We start from the raw sequence: 27,046 nt of genomic DNA, 5'->3' as shown, positions 1-27,046 counted from the left end.
TCACCCACTGCCAAATGAAGGTGAGGCAAAATCTCCCCCTGTTGAAAAGCACTGGTTTAGAGCCTGTCTGGCATGAGTGTGTTGCAGTCCTAACCTCTCTGGCCTCCCTTCCTCTTCTCTCCTCCCTCCATATTTCATGTCTGTATTTGCACTTCTCTGCCCTCCCCCACAATGTCCCAGCTCCATCCTGGAGGCTTTTCTCAAGGTCACAACGGCCGCCATTCCCAGCTTTGCCTGAAAACCTGGTACATGATCTTTCCTGGCCACTGCAAAAGTAAGTTTAGGTCAATCAGATTCTTCATAACAAAGGACCTACCAGGAAAAAAAAGAAAGTAAAAGAAAGAAAGAAAGAAAGAAAGAAAGAAAGAAAGAGAAAAGAAGGAAAGAAAGGAGGAAAGAAAGGAACACAAGTTCATCTTGCTAATATAGAGTAATTTGCGAGCACTGTTAGACAAAGTGTGTGTCTTTATACCTGCACCTGCAAGGAGAAGAATGACAGAAGAAAAAGGAACAGAGAACTTCCTTTGCTACAGAATGTCTCTTACATCCTGTTTACCTCAGAAGTGGGGAACCAGGGTTCCTCAATGATAAGCACCCAAAAACTACACAATCCTTTCAATAATAGATTTAAATCAGACAGATTTTCACCTCTGATATCTTTAAAAGACTAAAATCTATACCCTCAGCTATTGATAAGGGAATGAGATGCTCTATCTTACTTGTTCTAATGTTTCTCTATTGATTCTTTAGCATTGAAATCCTTGTCAGGGTCTAGCAGAGGCAAAGACGGGTAGAAAAAGGTATTAAGAAATAGTACAGTGTTCAATCTTGATTCTTGCCTAAAAGAATTTTTTTTAAGGCTGCTTTAGCCTTTAAAGAGTTTTGCAAGTCACATTACATGACAACACCATCTAGAAAAATACACTGTGAGCCCAAGGCACCAGCACGGAATCAAAACATCCACTATAAATATCATGGTGAATCAGATTGCACTAGGGAGAAATAAACTCCCAAGGAGCATGTTTGAGATTTTCCAGGAAGCCCTAATTCTTTCAGGGCATTATAGGGATCATTTAACGTGGAAACACTTAGATCTCTGAGCACTCAGCCACATAGACACACACCCACGGCACAATTAAATTGGGAGCTCATTTTCCTGAATTCACAGCAAGGATATAAAAAACAGAGACAGGAGGTTGACTTAAATTGGATGCCATTTCCCTCACACTTTTAAAAATCTTGCACTTCTTTTTTTCCCCTTACAACCAGCTTTCCATACCCCCAGACTACCTACTTACTTATGGATTTTTTTTCTTTTTTTTTTTTTTTTTTTGGCTTTGAACATACTATAAGTAAAAGGATACTCCTTTGGGCCACACCCTCCAGAAGACCAGATGAAGTTGCTTTTCATTGCAATCGGGCCCTGAGAATGCTTGGCTTAATTCCCATTATAACTTCTGGTCTCAGACTAAGGTGGCCGGGGTAGGAAGAATGTAGAGGAAACAGAATGGGAAAGAAAGATCAGAAGTACTTCAGCATCAGCATTTCAGAGCACCCATTGGATGCTGGGGGGGTAAGAAGAACAATGCTTAATTTATGGGGAAAATAAGACAAACAAACTAGACATAGTAACTTTCCTTTTAAATAAATGAATGCATGCTAAATATAAACAGGCTGAAAATATTTTCTAAAAGGCAGATGTGAGGTCAAGTGGGTAACTTTGTAGCAATGTAGTCACACACACATTTTCTTACAGGAAGGTGAATTTGAGTTAGGTTTCAAAGGAAATTAGAGGGGTGTATGGGTGGCTCAGTTGGCTGAGCATCAGACTTCAGCTCAGGTCATGATCTCACAGTTGGTGGGTTCCAGCCCCACTTTGGGCTCTGTGCTGACAGCTCTGAGCCTGGAGCCTGCTTCAGATTCTGTGTCTCCCTCTCTGTCTCTCTCTGTCTCTGTCTCTCTCCTTCTGTTCTTCCCCCACTCATACTCTTTCTCTGTCTCAAAAACAAACATAAAAAAAATTTTTTTAAGGAAATGAGAGATACAGCTTAGGAGGAGGAATGGGACAGAGTGGTAGTAAAAGAATTATTTTTATAGCATGACATATAAAGTCCCCATGTTTATAATAATTATTTAAAACTATCAATCTTTATTGAAATAAAATGTATCAATTACATTAAAACTGTTCTGATTCCCATTCTGCCAGTAAGCATTCTCTCTGACCTTATAAATACTTCCCTTCCCTGTATCTCTTTGTCGGCTTTTTAAGTAAGAAAATGGGAATCGATTAAATCTTGAAGTCTACTAAAATGAATAGAAAAAATCTCTCTAGTCTCTGGGGCTCTTTCCACCTTAATGACTTATCTGGGATACATGTGAAGGCAATATTTTTTTCTTTTATTCTTTATTTTGAAAACACTCAGATTGCTTAAAGTACAGTTTCTTTAAAATGTCTCAAAGAAGAGGAGTGCCTGGTTGGCTCAGTTGGTGGAGTGTCCAACTTCGGCTCAGGTCATGACCTCACGGTTCATGGGTTCAAGCCCTGCGTCGGGCTCTGTGCTGACAGCTCAGAGCTTGGAGCCTGCTTCGGATTCTGTGTCTCCCTCTCTCTCTGCTCCTCCCCTGCTCGTGCTCTGTCTCTGTCTCTCTCTCTCTCTCTCTCTCTCTCTCAAAAATAAATAAACATTAAAATGTCTCAAAGAAGAAAAGAAATATAAACATATCCGCAAAATGAGTTCTAGATGTTTGTGGAGTAGGCAGTTATTAAAAGAATGTGAAATAAATGGCTTATAAAGACCCTCCCTCCCCATTTGTTTGTTGAAATGTTTTAATTTTCTACCTTTTTAACCAGACTAAAACATTATGTTATCCAAGAGAGATAAAAGATATAAGCAATCTGGGGTGCCTGAGTGGCTCAACCAGTTAAGCTTCTGACTTCAGATCAGGTCATGATCTCCCAATTTGTAAGTTCGAGCCCTGCATCAGGCTCTCTGCTGACAGCTCGGAGCCTAGAGCCTGCTTCGGATTCTGTGTCTCCCTCTCTGTCTCTGTCCCTCCCCTGCTCACACTCTGTCTCTCTCTGTCTCTTAAAAATGAATAAACATTAAAAAAAAATTTATACACACACACACACACACACACACACACATAAGCAATCTAATGTATTAACAGGAAGTACAGAATATCTGATATGTAGTACCACTCATTAATGCCTAGAAATAAGAGCACTTAGAAACTGGAACTAAGCCAGGTGGTCTTTGAAGGAGTATTGACATAAATGGGAAAAGCCTAGAATATGAGGCACTGCTAGGAGAGTAAACTTGTCCCCAGTGAGGAAGCCAGGACTTTCAGGATAAGTATCTTAAAATTCCAGAAGAAGCTGCCTTACCCACAGTGGGAACAAGTAAAAGGTGTTCAGGTTGCATAGAGAGGAAGGGTAGTACTCACTGAAAATAAAATTCACCTACTTTGGTTTACCAAGGGCTTTCCCTGTTCAGATGCAAAATATTTGTTTAAGAACATGGCCATTGGCAAAGAGACTGACTAGCCAGTTCTTTTTATCCCAAAATGAACACACACCAACCCACAGTGTTGGCAAACTCTTCCATATCTCATGGAACTGAAGGTACGCATGAGGAGGCCAGTTGTGCTGTGTCAAACCAAAGCTACCCTGTTCAAAAAAGAGACAAAGTCCAACGGGGCCGACCTACTTTTACCACATCAACTTCTAGAAAAACTCTAATTATCAAATACTGGATTTCTTCCAGAAATGAGGCAATTGGTGACTTAGTCGCTGAGTCAGCTAGTCCTGTTAAACTGTCAATCATTGATTTTTTTTTTCTTTTCACTTCTAATGTTTTTAAATGGCAACTCTTGTATATAAGAAAATGAATGTGTCAGCTCAATTAGTATCATGCAGTCTAGATTCTAACGGCCCCTTCACAAATTCTGGAACTAAATGAAAGCCTAACGCATAAAAGGAAGTTACCTTCTTTTTCTCTTTGTCTACTGAATTCACTTTATAGAATTCCATGAAGTACAGTCTCTCCTTTTTTCCAGATTTAAGGGGGTTGACAATAAGAGAGTACTGAAGGAGATTTTCCTTAAGCCTAAATCAGCAAGCCAAAAATTAGAATTTGTTGCATTTCTAGTACAAAGGTCAAGTCTCCTGAGCAGGGACTCAAGCCAACACAAAGACAAGAATTCCACTTCCTTCCAGAGAGAGGCCTACTGTGATAATTCTTTGAAGTAATGCAAAGAAGATTTGTCCCGCGAAAAATCTCCACCTGAGCATGTTTATTTTTCAAGGCAGATATACAAAGGCTAGTTCATTTTCTAAGATGTGTATTTTATAAGCAATGTGTAATCTAAAATGTTATTAATGAGAGGAAATAGATTCATACAACTCTAATAATCACGTAAGTCATGGAGATATGTAAAATCTCTGACCCACTGCTGCCAAAAAAAACAAAACAACAAACAAAAATAGAATTTATACCATTCCCCTGGCCATTAGGCATCCCCAATTTCACTCACAAAAATGTTCAGCTATGGACGCAATGTTATGGGGTCTCATTCGCATGGGAAAACATGTGAATGTAGAAATCAATTCAGAACAAGATCTTCCTAAAAAAAAGAGTTGTAATTCTTTGTCTACGTGTCCTTTCGGTGTTTCCAAAGAGGACCCAACTGATCCACCATTGAAGAGACATGTGTTTATTCTATTTTCTATAGGAGAAAATAGAGTGGTCATGTATTGGCAGTGAGCAATTCTATTTCCTGGGCTTCTTTTGATGTAAGATGACTAGCTAGGGTTAAGAACATAACCAGCTGTAGCAACCTACTCATGCCTGAGTTAAATGAAGGCTTCCTAAGACCACCACACTTCATGCCAATTGATGACCCACCTTGACATATTCAACAGTGTCACTTACATGCCCAAAACGTAAACACACAAGAGCACAAGTGCTAAAAACAACTCTTCTTCCTCTCCCACTCATAAAGAACTAGAATGCCGCAGCTATGCACTAAAAAATGTTTTCATCTGAGTTAATTTATTTTTTTAAAAAATTAAAACCTTCAAGGGGCGCCTGGGTGGCTCAGTCGGTTGGGCGTCCGACTTTGGCTCAGGTCACGATCTCGCGGTCCGTGGGTTCGAGCCCCGCGTCTCGGGCTCTGGGCTGACGGCTCAGAGCCTGGAGCCTGCTTCCGATTCTGTGTCTCCCTCTCTCTGCCCCTCCCCCATTCATGCTCTGTCTCTCTCTGTCTCAAAAATAAATTAAAAAAACGTTAAAAAAAAAATTAAAACATTCACAAAATGTGACGATCCGTATTTGGTAACAAATTGTTTGTGATGTACCCTTACAATAGAATAGGACACTCCATTGTGTCTGGCAGCATATACATGAACAATCTTTCATGAATTATTCTGACCCAAAGACAAAAGTAAAATAAATCTATTTCAGGAGCCAAAACCATGGACAATGAACACAGTTTGTCAGGAAGCTGTAAATTCACGTAAGAAAGCTTTCTTTCATTATTTTACTCTGGGGTAGAAAAACTCTCCTCAAGCAAAACAAGCCTCCACCAATATGTAGTCTTTATCATATTGAAGCCATATCAGCTGAGTCAGGACAATATTCTCCACTATACCAAGTAAGATAAAAGAGCTCAAAAAATACTTCGAGGTAGGAATTTAAATTGTGGGAGAAAATGTCTACATTTACGTGACATTCGGTTTGTTCCTTTACATGGTTTGCAAAACCCCTCAGAACCTCATCCTTACCTTTACCTTTTCCTCTGTCATTTCTTGGCACGGCTCCTTCTCTCACTTCCCCCACCAACAACCTCCCTCTATTGGCATTACACACTCCAGTTACTCTGAACTTCTTTTCTGCAAATAGTCATACACAGAGTAAATCTCTTCCAATCCTGGCTCTCCCACTTACTACCTGTGTTACCTGAGGCAAGTTCCTAAACCGTCCATATCCCAGAATCCTCATCCTTCTTCCTAAATTGGAAACGACAATACCCAATTCATAAGGTTTTGTAAAAACCAGGTGAAACTGTTCCTATGGAACAACTTAGGAAGTGCCCAGTAAGTATTGGTTGTTATTAACAGTACTAATTATGCTGCCTAAAATGCTCATTCTACTCCTCACCTTGTTTCATATACCCAGTCCCTAGATGTCTTTCAAATGTCAATGTAAACAAGATATCTTCCTAGCATACCCCCTTCCCTGACGAGGTCAATACTCCTCTCATTTGTACTAGCATCTCTCATTAAAAGACTTAACATTACCTCCTGTTGTTTCCTGTATACTGCCTGTGTTCTCCCACTGAACCATAAGCTCCATGAAGACAACTTCTACCTCATGCCGTTCTCCACTTTATTCCCAACCCTACCACACACTTGGTACGTATTAGACGCTCAAAATAGATCTGTGGAAAGAAAGAATTACTAAATGAAAGTTGACTAGCCAGGGAAAAATCACTTCTGCTTGAATTCAGATTTCATTTTTGAACACGTTTGTGGATTCTTTTATAACATGTCTAATTAGCTAACCATACGCTTCACTACTCTTCTATACTCCTAAACCACTGCTGCTGCCGGCAGAGAGAGAATTAGAGCCGTTGTTTCACTGGGAACAAGGTGAAAGTTTATTTAAAATGGAGGCCACTGGAGGGGCGCCTGGGTGGCACAGTCAGTTAAACCTTCAACTCTTGATTTCGGCTCGGGTCATGATCTCATGGTTCATGGGATCGAGCCCCACACTGGGTTCTGTGCTGACAGCACAGAGCTTATTTGGGATTCTCTCTCTCCCTCTCTCTCTGCCCCTCCCCCATTCACACTCCCTCTGTCTCTCTCTCTCTCTCTCTCTCTCTCTCTCTCTCTCTCTCAAAATAAAAATGAACAGGGGCGCCTGGGTGGCTCAGTCGGTTGAACGTCCGACTTTGGCTCAGGTCATGATCTCACAGTCTGTGAGTTCGAGCCCCCCATCGGGCTCTGTGCTGACCGCTCAGAGCCTGGAGCCTGTTTCGGATTCTGTGTCTCCCTCTCTCTCTGACCCTCCCCCGTTCGTGCTCTGTCTCTCTCTGTCTCAAAAATAAATAAACGTTAAAAAAAATAAAAATAAAAATAAATAAAATAAGCATTGTTAAAACATAAAAAGTAAAATGGAAGCCACTAGAATTGCAAATGCCTCTCCAAATATTTCTCTTTGTAAGTCTCAACAGGTAAGGCTGCTTCTGTGCCCCAGAAAGTGGACTGCGTGCCCTGTGGTCTCCTGATCTGACCACCTTGCTGTTTGTTTCACCAAAATATATTCAGTTGGTCTTACTTAAAAAAAAAGAAAAGAAAAGAAAAGAAAAGAAAAGAAAAGAAAAGAAAATTAGCCAGTATCTAAAGTATTATAAAACATATATGACTTTGAGTTCTTTACCTAAATGTATTATATACTTAATCTTTAAAAGCTAAATAACTGAAATATAAATTCTACTAAATTCTCTTTTTCTTATGCTGAGACTAACTACGAGTTCTAACAGTTCACAAAATTTTAGTTTGTCAGTTCACGTTAGAAAACACAAAAGCATTTTTAGCATGATCAAGTTAATTTATGGAAATTCTAACTCCATGTTATAAATCATTATGTTGGCAATTATCTACTTCTGTTACAATATTATGTTTTTAAATACCCATTAAGATTGTGTCTGAAGTGTTTTCCTGTTCATTGTAGGAAGTTTACATGAATACAGAGCAAGCAATTATAGGTCTAATGCTCATAATTAGAATGATGAATGATGAATAAGGACATTCATCAAGTCCTAAGGATTCATCTGTCTATTCAGCCAATTATTTATTAAATACCTATTAGGTGGTAGACACTGGGCTAAGCGTGGACATATAATGGTAAACAGTGCAGACTGGGAATGGGAATGCCTCTTGGAACACAATGCAGACATTAAAGAAATAAACCTCAAAGAAATGCATAATGATAAATTTGATAAAATCTATAAAGACAATAAAGACACTAAGAGTGTTAATAACAGAAGGAATCTAATTTAGATTAGGGTGTTAGGAAAGTATCCTCCAAGAATGTAATATCTAAAATGAAAGTAAAATAGATTTAACATCAATTGTACACAAACTCTTCCAGAAAATACAAGCACTACATTAATCATTTAACAAGGCCGTTACCCTGATACCCAAATCAGACAAAACTATTACAAGAAGGAAAGAAAACACCAGAGAGTGTCCCTCATAAAACAGAAGCAAAAGCCCTCAGCAAAATATTAGCAAACTCAATCCAACGATATAAAAACAGTAATACATCATAAGAAAAGGTAAGCCTCATTCAACATTCTATAATAAAAGATGTAATTCACCACATCAACAGAATAAAGCAGAAAACTGTGTAACCACCTCAAAAGATGTTGAAATAAATATTTGACCAAATTTAACATCCTTTTAGCAAACAGGGAACAGTAAAGAATTTGTTCGGTGTGATAGAGAGCATCTCTAAAATACCTACAGCTAACCTCACAGTTAATGATGAAAGGCTGAATGCTTTCTCCCTGCCAAGCTGAATGCTTTCCCATCCTGCCAAGGCACACTCACATTCAGCATCACTTGAGAATCTTGTCAGTGCAATAAAGGAAAAATAATAATAATATAACGACATACAGATTGGGAAAAAAAAAAAAGACACACAGATTGGAATGCATGAAATAAACCTGCCCTTATATTTACAGACTGTGGAGAAAATCTCAAAGAATTTATTAAAATCTAGTCACACTAATAAGTGAGTTTAGCAAGAGTGAAGGGAACTGGTCAATATATTTTTTGATAAATTATATTTCTGTATTTCTATATAGTATTTCTGTAGTTCTGTTGCATTTCTGTATGTTAGCAATGAACACTTGGAAACTGAAGTTTTGAAATAGCATTGAAAGAGTGAAATACTTAGCTATAAATCTAACAAAATTTATGCAATTTCTGGGGTTCCTGGATGGCTCAGTCGGTTAAGCGTCTGACTTCAGCTCAGGTCATGATCCCGTGGTCCGTGAGATCGAGCCCACATTGGGCTCTGTGCTATTAGTTCAGAGCCTGGAGCTTGCTTCGGACTCTGTCTCCCTCTCTCTGCCCCTCCCCAACTCACTCTCTGTCTCTATCAAAAAATGAATAAACAGTAAAAAAAAAAAAAAAATGTACCCAGTTTCTGGGTGTTGAAAACTATAAACCCCTATTGAAAGAAATCAAAGAAGACCTGAATGAAAGAGTCATGTTTATTGTTGGAAAACTCAAGAAAGTTGTGATACAAATTTCTCCAAATTTGATGCATTTCCAATAAAATCTCAAGACATTTTCTTTCAAAATAAATAAGCAGATTGCAAATCCATGAAAATGCAAAGGAACTAGAAACCCAAAATAATTTAGCAAGAGAACAAATTTAGAAGACTCACACAACCTGATTTTAAGGCTTGTGAAACTGATGAAAAGATACATATATAGATTCATAGGATACAATAAATACCAGAAGTAGAGTGGTTTGTGTATGGCCAATTGATTTTCCATAAAGATACAAAGGCATTTCAATGGAGAAAGTATGATTTTCCAATCTGTATGAAAAAAAAGCTTCAACCCACACCTTATACCATATACAAAAAGGAGCTCAAAATAGATCATCTATGAGCACATAAAACTATAAAACTTCTAGAAAAAAACATGAGAAAAGCCTTTGTCATCTTGGTTTAGGCAGAAATTTCTTAGGTATGACACCAAAAATGTGGCCCATAAACATATTGATAAATTGGACAATATCATAAATAAATTTTTTTCTTCAAAAGACACTGTTAAAAGAATAAGAACAAAATCACAGCAGGGGAAAAAATATTGGCAAAACACATATGTGATACATAACTTGTATCCAGAACTTATAAAGAACACTCAAGCCTCAAATAATCCAATAAAAATACATAGGCAAAGGTTTCTATATACATTTCACCAAAGAAGAGATACAAGTAGTAAAGAAGCTCACAGAAAGATGTTGAACATCATGGGTCATTGGGGAAATAAAAATCGAAACCACAATGGGATATCATTACATTCCTATTAGAAGGGCAAAATTAAAAAAAAAGTGGATGAGGATGACAGTAGCAAGTTCTAACAAGGATATGGCACATCTGAAACACTCATATATTGATAGTGGGAATGCAGAATGAAACCATTTGGGGAGGAAACAGTTTGGCCGTTTCCTGTAAAATTAAACATACACTTATCATATGATTCACCAAGTCCACTGTTAGGCATCTATCTAAAAGAAATGATAATATAGGTTCATACACAAATATGTGAGCAAATATGTATACTAGGTTTATTAATAATCATCAAAAACTGGACACAATCCAAATATCCTTCAACTAGCAAGTGAATAAACAAATCTTACATCTGTACAATGGAATAGTACTCAGAAGTAAAAAGGAAAGAATGCCCCCAACAACTTGAGACAAATCTCAAATGCATTTTGCTAAGTAAAAGAAATGAGACTCAAAAGTCTATATAGTGTGATCCAATTTGTATAACACTCTGGAAGAGATCATTGATTGCCATGAGCTGGGGCTGAGGCAAGAGGTTGATTACAAATACACACAATGTAATATTTTGTGGTGGTTGAACTGCTGTATATATAGATTGTGGTGGTGGTAGTTACATGACTGTAGAAATCATTCAAAATTTGTAGACCTCTACACTGAAAAGACTAGATATTAATATATTTAGAGTAGGGGCGCCTGGGTGGCGCAGTCGGTTAAGCGTCCGACTTCAGCCAGGTCACGATCTCGCGGTCTGTGAGTTCGAGCCCCGCGTCAGGCTCTGGGCTGATGGCTCGGAGCCTGGAGCTGTTTCCGATTCTGTGTCTCCCTCTCTCTCTGCCCCTCCCCCGTTCATGCTCTGTCTCTCTCTGTCCCAAAAAAAAAAAAAAAAAAAAAAAAGTTGAAAAAAAAAAATTTAAAATATATATATATATATATTTAGAGTATACTTCAATAAACCTGATCCCAAAATTGATAGTTACTACTTACTGTGTACACTTTTAAGAACTTTCAAATCCTCATACATACGCAAAAGATCTATTATTTTTCCTTTTTTAAGATGAAGTGACAGAGATCAAGAATCATGTTGTCCTGCACTCTCAACAATAGCCGAAGTATGGAAAGAGCCCAAATGTCTATTGACGGATGAATGGATAAAGGTGTGCTATATATATACAATGGAGTATTCCTCGGCAATCAAAAAGAATGAAATTTTGCCATTTGCAGCAACGTGGTTGGAACTAGAGTGTATTATGCTGAGCGAAGCCAGTCAGAGAAAGACAAGTATCATATGACTTCACTCATATGTTGAATTTAAGATACAAAACAGATGAACATAAGGGAAGGGAAGCAAAAATAATATAAAAACAGGGAGGGGGACAAAACATAAGAGACTCTTAAATACAGAGAACAAACTGAGGGTTGCTGCAGGGGTTGTGGGTGGAGGGAGGGGCTAAATGGGTAAGGGGCATTAAGGAGGACACTTGTTGGGATGAGCACTGGGTGTTATACGTAGGGGATGAATCACTGGATTCTATTCCTGAAATCATTATTGATTAGCCTTGATTAGCATTGTTGATTAGCATCACTATATGCTAACTTGGATGTAAAAAAATAAATAAATAAATAAATAAATTTTAAAAAGTTTTTAAAAAGGAATCGTGTTGTCCTATATTTCTTAAGGTGAGCCATACTGCAAGCCACGTAGAACCTTTTAAATTTTCTAGGAGCCATGTTAAAAAAAAAAATCATAAAAAGAAGCAGATATAATTAATTTTACTAATATGTATTATTTAACCCAATGTATAAAAATCTTACCATTTCAACATGTAACTAATATAGTAGTTACTAATGAGACATTTTATAGTCTTTAAAGTCAATTAAATCTTTGAAATCTGGTGTGTATTTTATACAATCTCACTTTGGACTAGTCACATTTTAACACTCGTCACACATGTGTAGGGGCTCTGGAATTGAACAGAGCAGACCAAGAACTTCCCTAAAATTGCATTTGAATCCATGCTCTCATCTGTACTCAATAGTATGATGTATTTGCCTGGCATCTAACTGAATATTCTGCTGAGAGCTATAACAGAGTCATGATTTTGCGGTGAAAAGAGAGAAATGCTATTTAACTATCTGAACATTGAAATCAAGTTATAGGCAACTTGTAAGTTTTATATTAAAGGATATTGTTCTCTGCTCTGATGGATATTCTCTCTTTAATACCCAAGAAACATAAGGGTTTTTGGCTTCAATAAACATAGCAATGGCCCCATATAACAAAACAAATCTGATTGACAATGTAGTATAAATAGTGATGAAATTAAAATATATGTATGTATATATTTTAATATATGTATATATATATATATTTTTTTTTTTTCCTGAGATGGCCCTTCAGTGAAGTCATAATGGTCATTGTAGCTACAGCCCCAGTGCTATCCCTCAAAAATCAGCAATCAGGGAGCATATATCTCTAGTTTTTCCTAAGAATTATCATTAGTACTTTCCATTTATGGCTTCTTCCTTTTTAAAATTAGGATAATAATATCTTTCTTGCCTAGAGTAAGAGAAATTATAACTCCTAAACAATGGGATTCTAGAGTAGGTTAAAACCATATAAAAAGGCATAGTACATGTTTAAGTATTGATGAATAAGCGAATACATGTTGGAGAGACTAGGAGAAAACAGGAGTTCTTATACTTTACTGATGGGTGCCCCAAACTGTACAATCTCTATGGGGATATTTTATGAAGATCTTTCAAACTATATTTTGCACATTTATCCTTTGTTTCATGAGTCCCTCTTCTGACAATTTATCTTATAGGTAAACTTGACCACACCTTGACCAATTACAGCACTGCATGTAATTGCAAAAATTTGTAAATAATCAAAACGTCCCTCTGTGAGGTACTGGTTAAATGAAAGCAGAACACTACATAACAGCAAAGAGAGAGACAGAGAGAGAAATGTATTCATACGGAAAAATCTCTAAGCCATGTTGTCAGTGCAAAAGGCAATGTGCAGAACATAAATATAATATTTCCCTTTAGGGTAAAAAAAAGAGAAAGAAAATGGAGGTATATGTTAGTATGTGCTTTCAGCTTCATAAAGAAATTCTAGAAAAATACTTAAAAACTAATAAAGTGGTTACTTCTTGTGGGTGGGGGGCAAAGAATGGAATGAGTGAGAGTCAACAGTAGGAATTTGGTTTTTCACTTTGTAATTTTTTTGATGTTTATTCATTTTTGAGAGAGAGAAAGAGAGAGAGCATGAGCGGGGAGGGGCAGAGAGAGAGGGAGACAGAATCTGAAATAGGCTACAGGCTCTGAGCTGTCAGCACAGAGCCGGATGCGGGGCTCAAATTCACAAACCATGAGATCATGACCTGAGCAGAAGTCTGGTGCTTAACCGACTGAGCCACCCAGGTGCCCCTTACTTTGTAATTTTTTAAATTGGCTATTTGTAAACTCAAAGTCAATTCTACTTTATTAACTTTATCATTTTATTTCATTTTAAGTTTTCTGGACTTGCTTCAGTAACATTTCCCTTTAGATTACTTAAGAGTAAGATAAAGGTGTAAGGATCACTATTTTAAAACTAATTTTTTTCAGTTTTTTTAATGTTTATTTATTTTTGAGAAAGAGAGAGAGAGTGAGAGAGAGTGGATAGGGGAGGGGCAGAGAGAGAGGGAGACACAGAATCCAAAGCAGGCTCTAGGCTCTGAGCCTGCTCGACACGGGGCTCGAACTCAAACCCTGAGATCATGACCTGAGCTGAAGTCAGATGCTTAACTGAGCCACCCAGGCAGCCCTAAAACTAATTTTTATAGTTAAATTTGTTGGATTCCGCTTACATAATTGCCTAACAGGGCTACACCTTTATTATGGCAATCTATAAACAGCTCCCTGATTTAGAAAATACAAAAATACTCCTGATATATAGAGCTTTCATAGTAGCTGTTTAAAAACAGAACACATTAAAAATACTTTTTTTAGAAGTACTTCATATATAGATTGCTTGGTAGGCAGCATTATTTCAATAATAGTGAAGCTAAAAAATGCACTAGATATGGGACTCTTAAGTTGGATATAAATGCTAAAAGTAGGGCTTCCAAGAAAACTGCTTCAAGATGTGTAAATTGAACAAAAAGAAAAAAATAGGTATATTTTTTAGAATTAGAACTATAGCCATTGTTGCCAGATAGATAGAAACAATATCAGTGTAAGTTAACATACTGGTTGTGCAATAAAGCAAAACTACTACTTTGCTGTTTGCTAGTTTCACTTAATATCTAATATTTCTCCTTTATTCCACCAAGAAATAGCTACTACTACTCCTACTCCATAGACCCAATGCTCATGTCAAGGATTTGAAATCCTATGCAAGGTTGAGACTCTGGGAGTAGGGGTAGAGATGAGACAGTCATCTCTAGTCATTGGTCACCCTCTAGTCCTTGGTCTCCCACAGGTTAAAACCAAGATGTTCATCACTCATGCCCTCGGTATTAGCATCAGATCTGGGTTGTTTCCTTCTGCTCTACATGATCCTCAGGGCACAGCAGAAATCGTTCTCAAGTGTGGGAACCCTGTGCACTTCCTCTCTAGTGTCTTGCTATCTCCCAGACACTGACAAAAAGTTAGGGCCTACTCTCTACTGCTCTTAAATCCATAGTAGATAACTCCAGTCTGAAGCCGGAGATCAAGCCAGTATAAAAGCTATATGTGGAGCCAAGCCTCCTAATTCTCTAGCTAGTACCACCTTTATTATTCATTGTGAGCAATATAACACCTACTACCACCCTAAAGAACCCAACATGGAACTTGATGAATGCTTATAATATGCAGTAGAATGTGCATTCACATGAGCAAACTCACAAGCTGTGTGTTTTTAGGACGGCCACGTTCAACTGAGCTCTTCACGTGGAGGACTCATGTTGCCAGACACTTCACATTCACTGTTCCATTGAACCTTCCATATTCTAAGTGAGGAAGCTGAAATTCAAAGGATTTAAGTGAATTGCACAATGTCTACTTGTCAAAGCCAGAATCTGAATCTGGTTGCGTAGGAGCCTAAAGTCGAATCATTAAGGTTCCTGCTCTGCTACGCACACAGAGGCAGGTACTTCTTTTTGAGTTTAGTATATGCACATCTAGACCCACTGCAAAGGTAATTATGCATCACTATACATTAATTTTTAAGTACCACTTATTGCTCAGCTTAGATATGATACATCAATAATATCACACAACTGAATGCACTTCAGCGTGCTGACAGCCCTACTGACATCTCCCGAAAGACTGCTTCAGCAATTTATGATTTACAGCCTCCACCATAATATATATATCATCCATAAAAATAGTTCTCAATTGCCCGCACGATATTTCAAAAAGCCAAGTCAATGTTTTAAAGTATATTTTATGATATAATCATAGCAGAAGAGATGAATACTTGCATAACTATATTTACCCTCTCCAGTAAATTCGGAAGTAATAAGACATGTATCTTTCTGTATTATGCCCTTCCTTCCAAATTTGTTGTTTCCAAACACAACATTCCACAGAGTGATCATTTTAAATACATTTCACAAAGTAAGCCCATTCCATATGTTACATAATTGGCTTCCATTTCAACAAGGTTGAAACAATTTACAGTTTGATAGTGTCTCAAGTTTATTAAACAGGATTTTATTTTTAGGTAATACCGTCTACTTGGAAAATCGGACTGTTTTCACATAGCTGTGCATGATTTTTTGAGCCAGGCCCAAGGGCTAAAAACCACACAGGACTGACTAGATTCCTTAGGGCCATTATGTCTGACTGCAGCTATGGACAATCAGCAAACACTTGCCCAGCTAGAAATCCACCTTTCGTCAAGGCCATGCTTTGCATAAAGTAGGAACTCAATACATTTTTTTAAATTAATTGGCCTAGAATAACTTTTACAAATGCTTAGATGCTCTTACTGGTTCTCTCCCTTTTTGAATGCATGCTTCTCAAATTTTAATTGCATACAATATGAATCACCTAGGGATCTTTTCAAAACACCGATTCTGTTTCAGTTGGGTTAAGCACTGACTGATGTTCTGCATTTCTTACAAGCTCCTGAAAGATGTTCATGCTCCTGGTCCATGAAACACACTGAGAAGCAAGGCCATAAACCTCTCTTCAAAATATGATACTGCTTATACCATTATGCCACCATAGCTGCCTGTAGCGCCCCCTAAGTCATCACAATAATTGTGACCTCATATTGATTTGCCTACATTCCTTTCTAAACTATAATCTCTCTGGGGAACAGGGACTCTGTTGTATTCTCAGTGCCTAACAGAAAATTAACACTCAATAAAAACCTACTGAATGTGAATTGGCCAATGAATGAATATGTACAAAAGATACACTTTTAAAAACACCCTTGAACACATATACTAATTTAATCTCCCCTGATGACCCTGCATATAGTACAGTTATTATCATTCCCATTTTATTATTTTTTTAATGTTTATTTATTTTTGAGACAGAGAGAGACAGAGCATGAATGGGGGAGGGGCAGAGAGAGAGGGAGACACAGAATCGGAAGCAGGCTCCAGGCTCTGAGCCATCAGCCCAGAGCCCGACACGGGGCTCAAACTCACGAACCGTGAGATTGTGACCTGAGCTGAAGTCGGATGCTCAACCGACTGAGCCACCCAGGCACCCCTATCATTCCCATTTTAAAGGTAGAAATGGAGACACAGAAATGTTAAGTACCTTATCAAAGTTTATACACTAATTAGTGTCATTGTTGGGATATGAAGGTAGGCAGTCAGGCCCCACGGTCCATATGTCTAACCACTACACCATGAAGATAAAAAAAACAGAATCTCTGCCTGTCAAGCTTTTTAACACCAATGTTCTTTATATCTGCAGAATGGCGGTCAGACCCATTCTAAAGACTACTCTGCATATTTATCTATCTAGTACACATGTGGGCATTCTTGGATTTAATTCTTGTGCAACCCCACAGGTTTATGTCATGAAGCAATGTGTAACTTTTCTGGGACACAAATGTGAATGACAAAAGCTGTGCAAAGCTTGGCCACCAGACTAAGACACTTGGCTGGTCGCGGAGGGGGACCAATGAAGGACCAGCATCTACACAAAAACATAGCTTTATTTTCCTTTCTTATCGTTGTGCACATAAGAATTCCAGAGGAATGGTATGCCATGGTGGTATTCCCAGACCTGGAACTTGAAAAGGTTTTAAGGGGTATTCCTAGAAAAGTGTCAAGGATCTTCTCCATGTTCCTACCTGACATTCTCTTACATGGGCTCCCGAATTACAAATCTTTGTGTGATTAAGGAAAAGCAGGGACTGCGTGTATTTAAACCTATCAGCTTGTTTTATTTAAAGAGAGATAATACATAACATTGTTTATGAAAAGGAAAAAAATCATACAACTATTTTAAGAGATAAGTCACTATGGTAACCATTTCTCTGCTTGAATTTAGAAAGGCAATGCCTTCTGCTACTGGAAGATTCTCTCGGCTTTTAGCAGCAGATATTATGTATTATTTCCTATTGGGCCTTTTTTTGTCTTATACTAAATAAGTCTTCACATTACCTTACTTAATGGAAAATCTCTTGTTATTCTATAGACTATCTCATTGTATATTTCATCATGAAACTGAAATTTTATTGGCTGGAGCACCCTCAAAGACAATGAAATATCTCATCCACAATGTTAACAGAGGATCATACGTATCTTGAAAATTTGAAAATCAATGATTTCAAATCCCTATTTTTTTTTCCAGAAAACCATTTCCTAGATAAGAAAGTTAGTACATAATAACCCTGTATTTTGCACCAAGACAACTTTGTACCTGTATTATTTTCTTATATATCATTGAGAGATCTCCTTCCTGCTCCCCCATATAGTTATGCATGTACCATAATTTTAAAAAAGTCTTTCCCGGGCTTCCTGGGTGGCTCAGTTGGTTAAGCATCTGACTTCAGCTCAGGTCATGATCTCATAGTTTGTGAGTTTGAGCCCGGCTTCAGGCTCTGTACTGACAGCTCAGAGCCTGCAGCCTGCTTCGGATTCTGTGTCTTCCGCTCTCTCTGTCCCTCCCCAGCTCATGCTGTCTCTCTGTGTCTCTCAAAAATGAATAAAAATATATTTTTTTAAAGTCTTTCCCAATCAGTGGCAAGTATTTTCCATATTTCCTGCAAACAGGAAAGACAATAAATTTTGTTCTGTTTTAACAATACTTCTCGATTCCCATTTAGCCCCACCAGTGCTTGCTGCATTAAACAGAGAACTACAATTTCAGAACAATAATTGCAATAATAATAGCTATCACTCATTAAGCACTTGCTATGTACCAGACCCTGTTCTAAAACTACTTATGAGTACTAGATTCACAATTTTGGCATAACCAAGGAAAGCCAGAGATAGTGTGCACTTAAAGATCTCAGATTTCTTCATAAAAATGAGATAATATTTAGCATTGATGATAAGGGTTTCTCTTTTAATCTCACAACAAAGTCTTAAGAGCTTGCTAAGGGACTTCTATGTCCTATAAATCCTCCCTGAATCCATCGTACAGTTTAAGAAACCCAGTCATTTTTCCTCTGATGCCATAGTTTATGAAATGATATAAGCAGTGTATTGGATGTAAATATATTAATAAGAGCTCAAGAAAAATGGCTCATACTGGATAAAGAGAAAAAAATGGCCGGTAAAACATGTAATAAATATTCAACACTCCACATCATGAATGCACAAGACACCAGTATTCCCTAGAATACTATATTAAAGCACCATATTTGTTTTTCTTTTGCAGTATCCCTGATAATCTGAATTTATACGTGATGTAAGCAATAATATTATGAATACTATATTTAGACAGGAGAGGGGCATGGAACTTCAATATTTGTACATACATCAGATGAATATACTGTTGCCACATGTGACCACTGTTTTTGTTTTTTGTAAGAAGGTAGATGAGTAGATCATAGTAATAAAAAAACATGCTTAAGTTAAAGGCCTTACTTATGGGGGGGGGGGGCGCACCTGGGTGGCTCAGTCGGTTAAGCACCTGACTTCAGCTCAGGTCATTATCTCATGGTCTGGGTTCAGGCCCCACATCGGGCTCTGTACTGACAGCTCAGCTGTACATCCAGCTCTGTACTGGAGCCTGCTTCAGATTCTCTCTCTCTCTCTCTCTCTCTCTCTCTCTGCCTCTCCCCAGCTTGTGCTCTCTCTCAGCAACAAATAAATAAGCAAACTTAAAAAAAATTTTTTGAGGGGCGCCTGGGTGGCTCAGTCGGTTAAGCGGCCGATTTCGGCTCAGGTCATGATCTCGCGGTCAGTGAGTTCGAGCCCCGTGTCGGGCTCTGTGCTGACAGCTCAGAGCCTGGAGCCTGCTTCAGATTCTGTGTCTCCCTCTCTCTGACCCTCCCCCGTTCATGCTCTGTCTCTCTCTGTCTCAAAAATAAATAAATGTTAAAAAAAAAAAAAAATTAAAAAAAATTTTTTGAAAGCCTTACTTATGATTTTGGTAGTTTGTTATATTACACTGGTTTACGAAAGGCAATCAAATTATTTAACCAATTAGATCTTCTCTTCATATTCAACTATTATTTCCAGTAAGCACCCTCACAAACTATTTTTACAGTTTAGAGAGGCTATAACAAAATAGCAATGAAATGTACTTCATCACTACCTCATCCACCTGAGGTACACCCATGTGATGAACCTTCAGTTAGCATTAACTATATCCACAAAACTTAAAAATTAATAGACTAAGTGTGTCATCTCTTGACAAGACTATAATGGCCCTTAGTTTTTCCAAATTCCGTTCTATGATTCATTTTTAAAAATCAAGTCTTTTATATAACCCTACAAAGATGCAAACTGGTGACAGAATTAATGTTTTACCCTTTAAGTCAATGATAAGGGACAATCTCCACTAATTCTCCCAAGTATGTATTCCACATCAGTCATTCCTTATGCCCTGTAATTCCCAAAAGCTAGGCCCATTCAGCCAGAAAGAATATCATTCAGTCTTTTGTACATAGGTAAATTATTTTTTGCAGTAAAATCCCGAAGGGCTTTGCAAAATTTCAGTTGGTGGGGTGAGCCGAGAGTAACCGTGATGTTCTAGAAAGCCCAATAATCTTTCTGGCCTTTGGGAGTACTTAATTTATGAGTTTTGCCTAAATACCCTAAGGGAAATGAAATGGGTGATTTCTTTATTTCATTGGTGTAGGTTCGGACCACTCATTATATTAATCCGAATAACTCTCCTTGGAGGCAGGTAAGAGGCAGCTTCATTAATATTGCCACCGAGATAAGGAAAGGAGGTTCTGCCTTTTGTCCTCTCCTCCACCCCGCAGATTGCTGGGCACCTGCGGGGGGCTGGGGATGGGAGCGGAGGAACCCATCTATTGGTCCTGAACATACTAGCCACTGAAACTGCTTTTTAATGGGCTTAAATGGGTTTGTTTGTTACCCACTTTTCTGTTATTGAAATAGATGTGGAAATCTGCTTTCAAAGACCAGCCTATCAGCATCTCCTTCCTTGGCTGGCCTGACCTTCAGGCAGTGCAGCTGCCGGAGTCGAGTTAAAAATGGACTGTCAAGCTGGCTTTAATTTCTGCTGCTCTGCCTCCCAGTGTCCTCCCACTGATCTGTTTATCACACCCTCCTTACCCCTTCTGTTGTTGTTTTTCTTACTGAGAGTTTTTAGCCTGGACAGCTGAATCTGCTTTTCAAGGCCCTAACCTACAGATCCTCGTACACATAATCCCAGACCTGGAGCTAACACCAGAACCTCCTACTGGTAGAAAGTCTTGCCTCTAGGCATCCCCTCCCTCGCCTCTCCTGACCCACCACCCTCTTTGGGAGTGACCACTCGGAACAGATCACCTCCTGCTGCACATCAAAGCAGGGAAAGGGTGGCTTAGTGACTTTGAAAGAAAACATAATGTCTAGCCTCCTGCTCATGGGTTGTGCGAGCAGGTTGACTCTGCGCGACTCCTGTGTCTCTCGGTGCGCTCGGTTCAGGAAATGAGCAGCAAGCCACACACGGATTATTCCTACCTAGCAGGTTCTAAAACTCCGTTATCTCCATCGCCCAAGCCCCTTCAAGGCTGCCCGACCGGGTTTCTCCCCCTAACAGGGCTCGCCAGATATGTCTGCCTCTGGGAATGCCAATCGCTCCTGACGATCAGGAGGGTGGAAGATGCCGCTAAAGTCCCACTAATGGTTTTGCTTTTAGTTCTGTTGGCAAACTCCCCTTCATTCAAGCTCCCGGCGCTCTGGAGCCAGGTCTAATTAGAAGAGTCCCAGGTTCACCCTTCTCGCGGAGAAAACGCATTAGTCATGGATGAAACCGCAGGAAGGGTGCCGGGAGCTCAGTGGAAGATGAAGCCCTTCCGAAAATGCTGGAGAGCCTCCGAAGCGGAAGAGGCAAACTAGATCTGACCGCGGCCCGAAGGGGAGGATGTAGAAACCTGGGACCTACACCGAGTACAGTTGACTTGGTTGGAGGCCTCAGCTAAGTGCATAAATGACGCTCGCTGAACATCCAAGCAGACATAAGCAAAGTGTTCAGTATAAGACAGCAAAGCCTCGAGCCACGGCAATGGACGGAAAGGGCGGAAAGCCTCCAGCCGACCGGGACAGAATCTGAACAGGGCACAGGCAGCACGAGAGTGTGCGCGCGCGCTGGGGGTGGGGTCGCGCCAAAGAATCCGAGTTAGTGGTGGAAGGGGAGTGGTCAGTTTTTGGAGAGTCGTGCACCAGGAATTGCGGACTCGGTGACCTGCGGCCCACCCAGGAAACAGCAGGTGTCTACCCAGCTGCAAGCTTATCCTCAACTTCCTAGCGGCTCCCTTTGGGCTGCTGCAAGAGTCAGGGTTGAATTGCGAACCGACCCCGGGAAGGGCGGGGCGCAGGGCCGCAGAGGGGTGGTGCAGGTGGGCGGGCCGCGCCTGGGTGAGAAGGCTGGGCCTATAAAGTGCTCGCGGCCCTAGGGGCTATGCTGCTTGTCGGAGCTGGTGCTACGTGGGCTTGGGGCCGATCGCTGCTCGGGTCTGCAGGTCCCTGAGCCTCCGAGAGAGGAGGAGAGTGCCTGCCTCCGTTTACCCCGCAGCTCAGCCGGCGAGCGCGCCCGCCCCAGGGAACCCCAGGCAGGTGAGCGAGGCTGAGGCCTTGGGGGAGGGAGCAGGGCCGGAGGGCTCTACAGTTCCGGGCGCAGGGGTGAGCCCCGCGGGGCAGGTTGGCTCCAAGTTTCACTAACTTTGAATTCGTTTTAGGTTGCGGCTGTAGCCGGCCTCTCCACTCCAGGGACTTTGTAAACTGGAGTTGCGGAGGCCGGTCCCTCCCCTTTGGAAAATGACTGGCTCGGCTAGTTTGCTTCGGGGACGCAGGGCATTTTAGAAGCCTCTGCACGTCTTGCCTCCTTTTGCAAATCTGCCCTTGTTGCCTTCTTTTTCCAGCGCCCCGGAAAGGCCGTTCCGCCCCGCGAGGGAAACGGAGCCGTTGACCATGGTTGCAACTGGCAGTTTGAGCAGTAAGAACCCGGGCAGCATTTCAGAGTTGCTGGACCATGGCTTCCACCCGGGGAGCCTGCTGAACGGTGAGTTTCCCAGCTGCTCGCCTCTCTCTACTCCAGAGTCGAAGCCCCTGGATAGAAGAGATGGGCGGGCGGTGGCGCCCCTTTCCTTGATGTCGGAGCACTACAAAATCCATCTGAAAAGACTCCTTCCCAAACTTTCTAGCACCTTCTGTTCATGGTAGTGAGAAACAAAAGCAGCAAAAAATAAAATAACCGAAGCCTGCATGGTCTAGTTTGCGGCCAACAGGCTGTTTGGGATTAAAAGTTATCTAGATTCCTTATGGGGTTGTGAAGTTACGGCGAATTTTAAGTGTACAGTTTTGTGTTTTAACAAATATGTTCACCCTTAGAACCCTGCCATCACCCCTCCCCTCAAATTCTCATGTACCTATTTGCCATCAGTTCTCCACTCTCGCCCTCCCTTGTCCCCAGGGAAACAATGATCTGCTTTTTGTCTCCATAAATTAGTTTCGCCTCTACAGTTTCATGCAAATGGAATCCTGTAATATACACTTTTACAACTGATTCCTTCCCGGCAGCCTAGTGATGTGGAGATCCTTTAATGTTGTGGCTTAGATCAGTATGCGTTCCTTTTGATTGCCGAGTAGTATTCTATTTGTACATACACCCAGTCTTCTGTTTTTAATGCCGAAAGGAAATTTTAAAACAGCGGTGGTGCAGGACACATTTTCATTTGCAGTTTTAAGCAGCAGTTTCTAGGTTAACATACTGCTCTGGCACTAAGGAACTGTGTGGCATAGACAAATTGCCTAAGATCTTTGGGTCTTCCTCATTTAGAAGGCAAAGTGGTTGATGACCTAATTTTATAGGCCAAAGCTCTAAAATTCTCTGTCTTCAATATAGGTAAAATACGGAGCCTTCTAATTAGGAGCGTATTTGTTTCATTTAGTTATAAAAAAAAAAAAATGATCTAACTGAATGCATGATGTGGAGAGAGGAAAAGGCAGGAGTCAATGAAGGTGAAGTATGCCTAGGGAGAGGAGCCCTGCTCACTTGACTCTGTGTGTGTGTGTGTGTGTGTGTGTGTGTGTGTGGTGTGGCAACCTGCCAAGTGGTAGGATTAATTTGGAAGGTAGTAGGTGACCAAATGCAGAGTATCTCTTTTCCTTTGAGCAAATCTAATTTTATTTTCCTAGGACTGTTTTGTTTTGCTTGGCTACGAAAACTACCCAGCCAGTTATAAATATCCTCGTGAACCTCAAAGGTCTTTTTTGAGCAGTTTTTAATCAGAGTGGTTGAAGCTAAAATTGGGATCTGCAGACCATTCCAGTAGAGACTTTGAAAGAAAGACACAAATTCAATATTTAATGTAACTCAGTAAGTTCATCACAAGTTCATCACTAAGGAACAGGAGCAAAACTTCTGTGTTTTACAAGAACAAACACATATAATCTTAGAAAGTAACAGTCCATCAAAACAAAAAAAAAAATTATAACCATTTATATTCCAGAGGTAATGTGTGTTCTCTGTAAAACAAAATTAGAAAACCCTCAGAGCAAGTGAGGGAGCAAGAAAGAAAAAATCACTGGTGTTCTCAGATAACCATATATGGATTTTTGAGACAATCTGTAAGCTTGTGTGTGTATACGCATGTAAGTGTAAAAAAAAAAAAAAAAAAAAAAAAAAAGGTTATGCCCTATTTATCAAAACCTTTATCCCATGGATGAATTTCCAGTCTCAGAGACGTTCAGTGACTTGCTGGGTTACCCAGCTAGCTAACAGCAAAGTGAAGTCTCCGGACTCCCAAACACACACTAGCAACAGGTAGACATAGTAGATAGATAGAAGTCACCAACGTTGTTATCTTGGTGTGTTTCTTTGTTTCACCTTGAACTTCCGTTTTCTGCAGATTTTGACTACTGGGATTATGTTGTTCCTGAACCCAACCTCAATGAGGTGATATTTGAGGAGACGACTTGCCAGAGTTTGGTTAAAATGCTGGAAAACTGTCTGTCCAAATCAAAGCAAACCAAACTTGGTTGCTCAAGAGTCCTTGTCCCTGAGAAACTGACCCAGAGAATCGCTCAAGATGTCCTGCGGCTTTCCTCCACTGAGCCCTGTGGCCTGCGAGGCTGTGTTATGCACGTGAACTTGGAAATTGAAAACGTATGTAAAAAGCTGGATAAGATTGTGTGTGATTCGAGTGTGGTGCCCACTTTTGAGCTCACACTTGTCTTTAAGCAGGAGAACTGCTCATGGACCAGCTTCAGGGACTTTTTCTTCAGCCGAGGTCGCTTCTCATCTGGCCTCAGGCGGACTCTGATCCTGAGTTCAGGATTCCGCCTCGTTAAGAAAAAGCTTTACTCCTTGATTGGAACAACAGTCATTGAGGAGTGCTGAGGAGGAAACATTTTAAAGGTCCTTCTTACAATTGGATAATAAAACTGCGCAGCTGCCCCCTGAGAGTCATCTGTAGTCACCCTGCCTGCTCTCGAGAAACCCCACACTGAGTCATCTCCCTTCCATGCCTCCACGTTGACAGCAACCCAACTAAAAGGCTGATTGATTTCATGGCCTTTGAGAAAGGACCCGAGAAAGCGTACATTCTCTGCCTGTATCACATGTTTTCACAAAATGGCATGGAGTAAAAGAAGCAATCCACTTTAGTTTTCCGTGTGACCTCGCTTTTTCCAGGTAGTCTTGCTAAAGAGACTGTAAACCAACTGTGCCTAGTTCGATTTTCATATGGCTTTTTTTTTCTATATGTTTCCACAGTGATCCTTTCAGTCACAGAAACTTAATGATGCTTAGCCTGTCAAAACTTCCAGAGGCCCACACCAGTTTCCTGCCCCGACTCAAATATGAAGGGTGCCTAGACTGGAGGGTAGAATGTAGTGGGCGAACTTAATTAAAAGTTAACCCCGTGCAGGAATGAATAAGCAGTGTCACATCAAGAACAGAGCTCCTTCCGTTTCTTTGCATCCTGTCTGTGCTTCTGTTTCCAAGAGGCAGCGAAAGCGTGTATTGTCATTTCAGTCACCACGGTGTTGTTTTAGATATGGTACGTGACAGGCTCCCTTTTTCTAGTGCTCAAGTATTGACCGTTATTTTTCAACTCGAAAAATGGAAAGTGTTGAACTGATTTTTTTGGCATCTAGTTGATTACTCCTCCACTGGTGAATGTGTATGGGGCCGGGAAGTGAGTTCCCAGATCCACTTCCTTTCTCATTTGCTTGATAATGTAGCTTCTTTTCATTATTACGTATGCTTAACTTCAGAGGAAGCCTCTCACTGTGTCGGTGTTATCTGGCCCTGGCTTCTCCTGAGAACCGAAGTGTCTCCTTAACCTGAATCTTCAAAGGAGATACGTACATGCTACCACTTTTCATTATCGGGATGAGCCTATTAAGTCCGCTTTGTCTTTGGATATCTGCTTTATAGTATGGACTAGAGAATGAAAATCATGGTCTAGCTAACCAGGTTTCTTCAGCCTTGGATACCCATCCCTGGAGAACAAGAAAGACCTGTTTTTTTTCTTATTCCAACGTGCTAGATCACTAGCCATCCTTGTTTAATCTTAGAGTGTAGCCTCCCCACTGTGGTATTCAATTCAGCAGGACCCTCACATTTTTGCCCGAAGTCACCTATAAAGAGTTTATTCAGGTCTCCCGCCCAAATTATTAGTACTGCTTTACATAACTGAGGCCAGGCTCGTAGGGACAAATGTCTTCATCCAGGCGTTACTCAAAAGCAGGCGCGGCTGATCCCATAAGTGACCTAAAACTTAACTATTCAAATCAGCAAGCAGTCTAACAAATCAAACTCTTCCTGTTTGGAAAGATACCGCAAAGCTGATCTTTATAGGACTGGGCCAAGATAAGTCAACCTTGTTTGCATGTCTGTTATTGTTTAGGGCTGCAAAGGTCACTGTGATTCCTTGCGCATGGCTTCTTGGGTGTGGATGTAGAACCGCTGTCCTTCTTCCACTAACAGTTGTCATTTGTCATTGACTCTTGTCTTTTGTGCTCATGAAATGGTTGATGGCTTATGGAGATTCTGAAATTAATATTCCTGTTCAAGGAAATTAAAGTTTGTCTATTTTTGACAATAAAGCTTCATATATTTTTAATTCTGTTGTCTTCTTTGTCTTTAATGAGTTGATAACAATAATCGCTTGAAATATATCTGGCAATGTTTAAGGGAGGATGACCAAACAATTACTCCTTTTTGGCAAAGGCTCTTTGTACCCTTCATTGTAATAGTCCAATTATATTTATCACATGTGCTTATGTATCAATAGTGATTTGCTTCATGATTTTTCAATTACAATCATTTTTATAGAAAAACACTAATAATTTGAGTTCCTTTGGCAACCACCTTTTTACAA

General features: G+C 40.0%; 1 protein-coding gene across 2 annotated transcripts; it reads left to right on the top strand.

The window, feature by feature from the left end:
• The first annotated feature begins 21,900 nt into the window (after positions 1–21,900).
• Positions 21,901–26,788, top strand: DDIT4L (DNA damage inducible transcript 4 like). Of its 2 annotated transcripts, XM_049630936.1 has the most exons (3): positions 21,901–22,274; positions 22,580–22,719; positions 24,569–26,788. In XM_049630936.1, the coding sequence occupies exons 2-3, from the start codon at positions 22,629–22,631 to the stop codon at positions 25,057–25,059; spliced, it is 582 nt and encodes a 193-aa protein (XP_049486893.1). In that variant the 5' UTR covers positions 21,901–22,274; positions 22,580–22,628; the 3' UTR covers positions 25,060–26,788. The 2 variants fall into 2 exon arrangements, with proteins under 2 accessions (XP_049486893.1, XP_049486892.1); XM_049630935.1 differs by lacking the exon at positions 21,901–22,274 and having other exon boundaries at positions 22,301–22,719.
• Positions 26,789–27,046: the final 258 nt, after the last annotated feature.

Source organism: Panthera uncia, chromosome B1 (assembly GCF_023721935.1).
Source record: "Panthera uncia isolate 11264 chromosome B1, Puncia_PCG_1.0, whole genome shotgun sequence".
NCBI lineage: Eukaryota > Metazoa > Chordata > Mammalia > Carnivora > Felidae > Panthera > Panthera uncia.
This window is presented reverse-complemented; position numbering and strand designations above follow the sequence as displayed.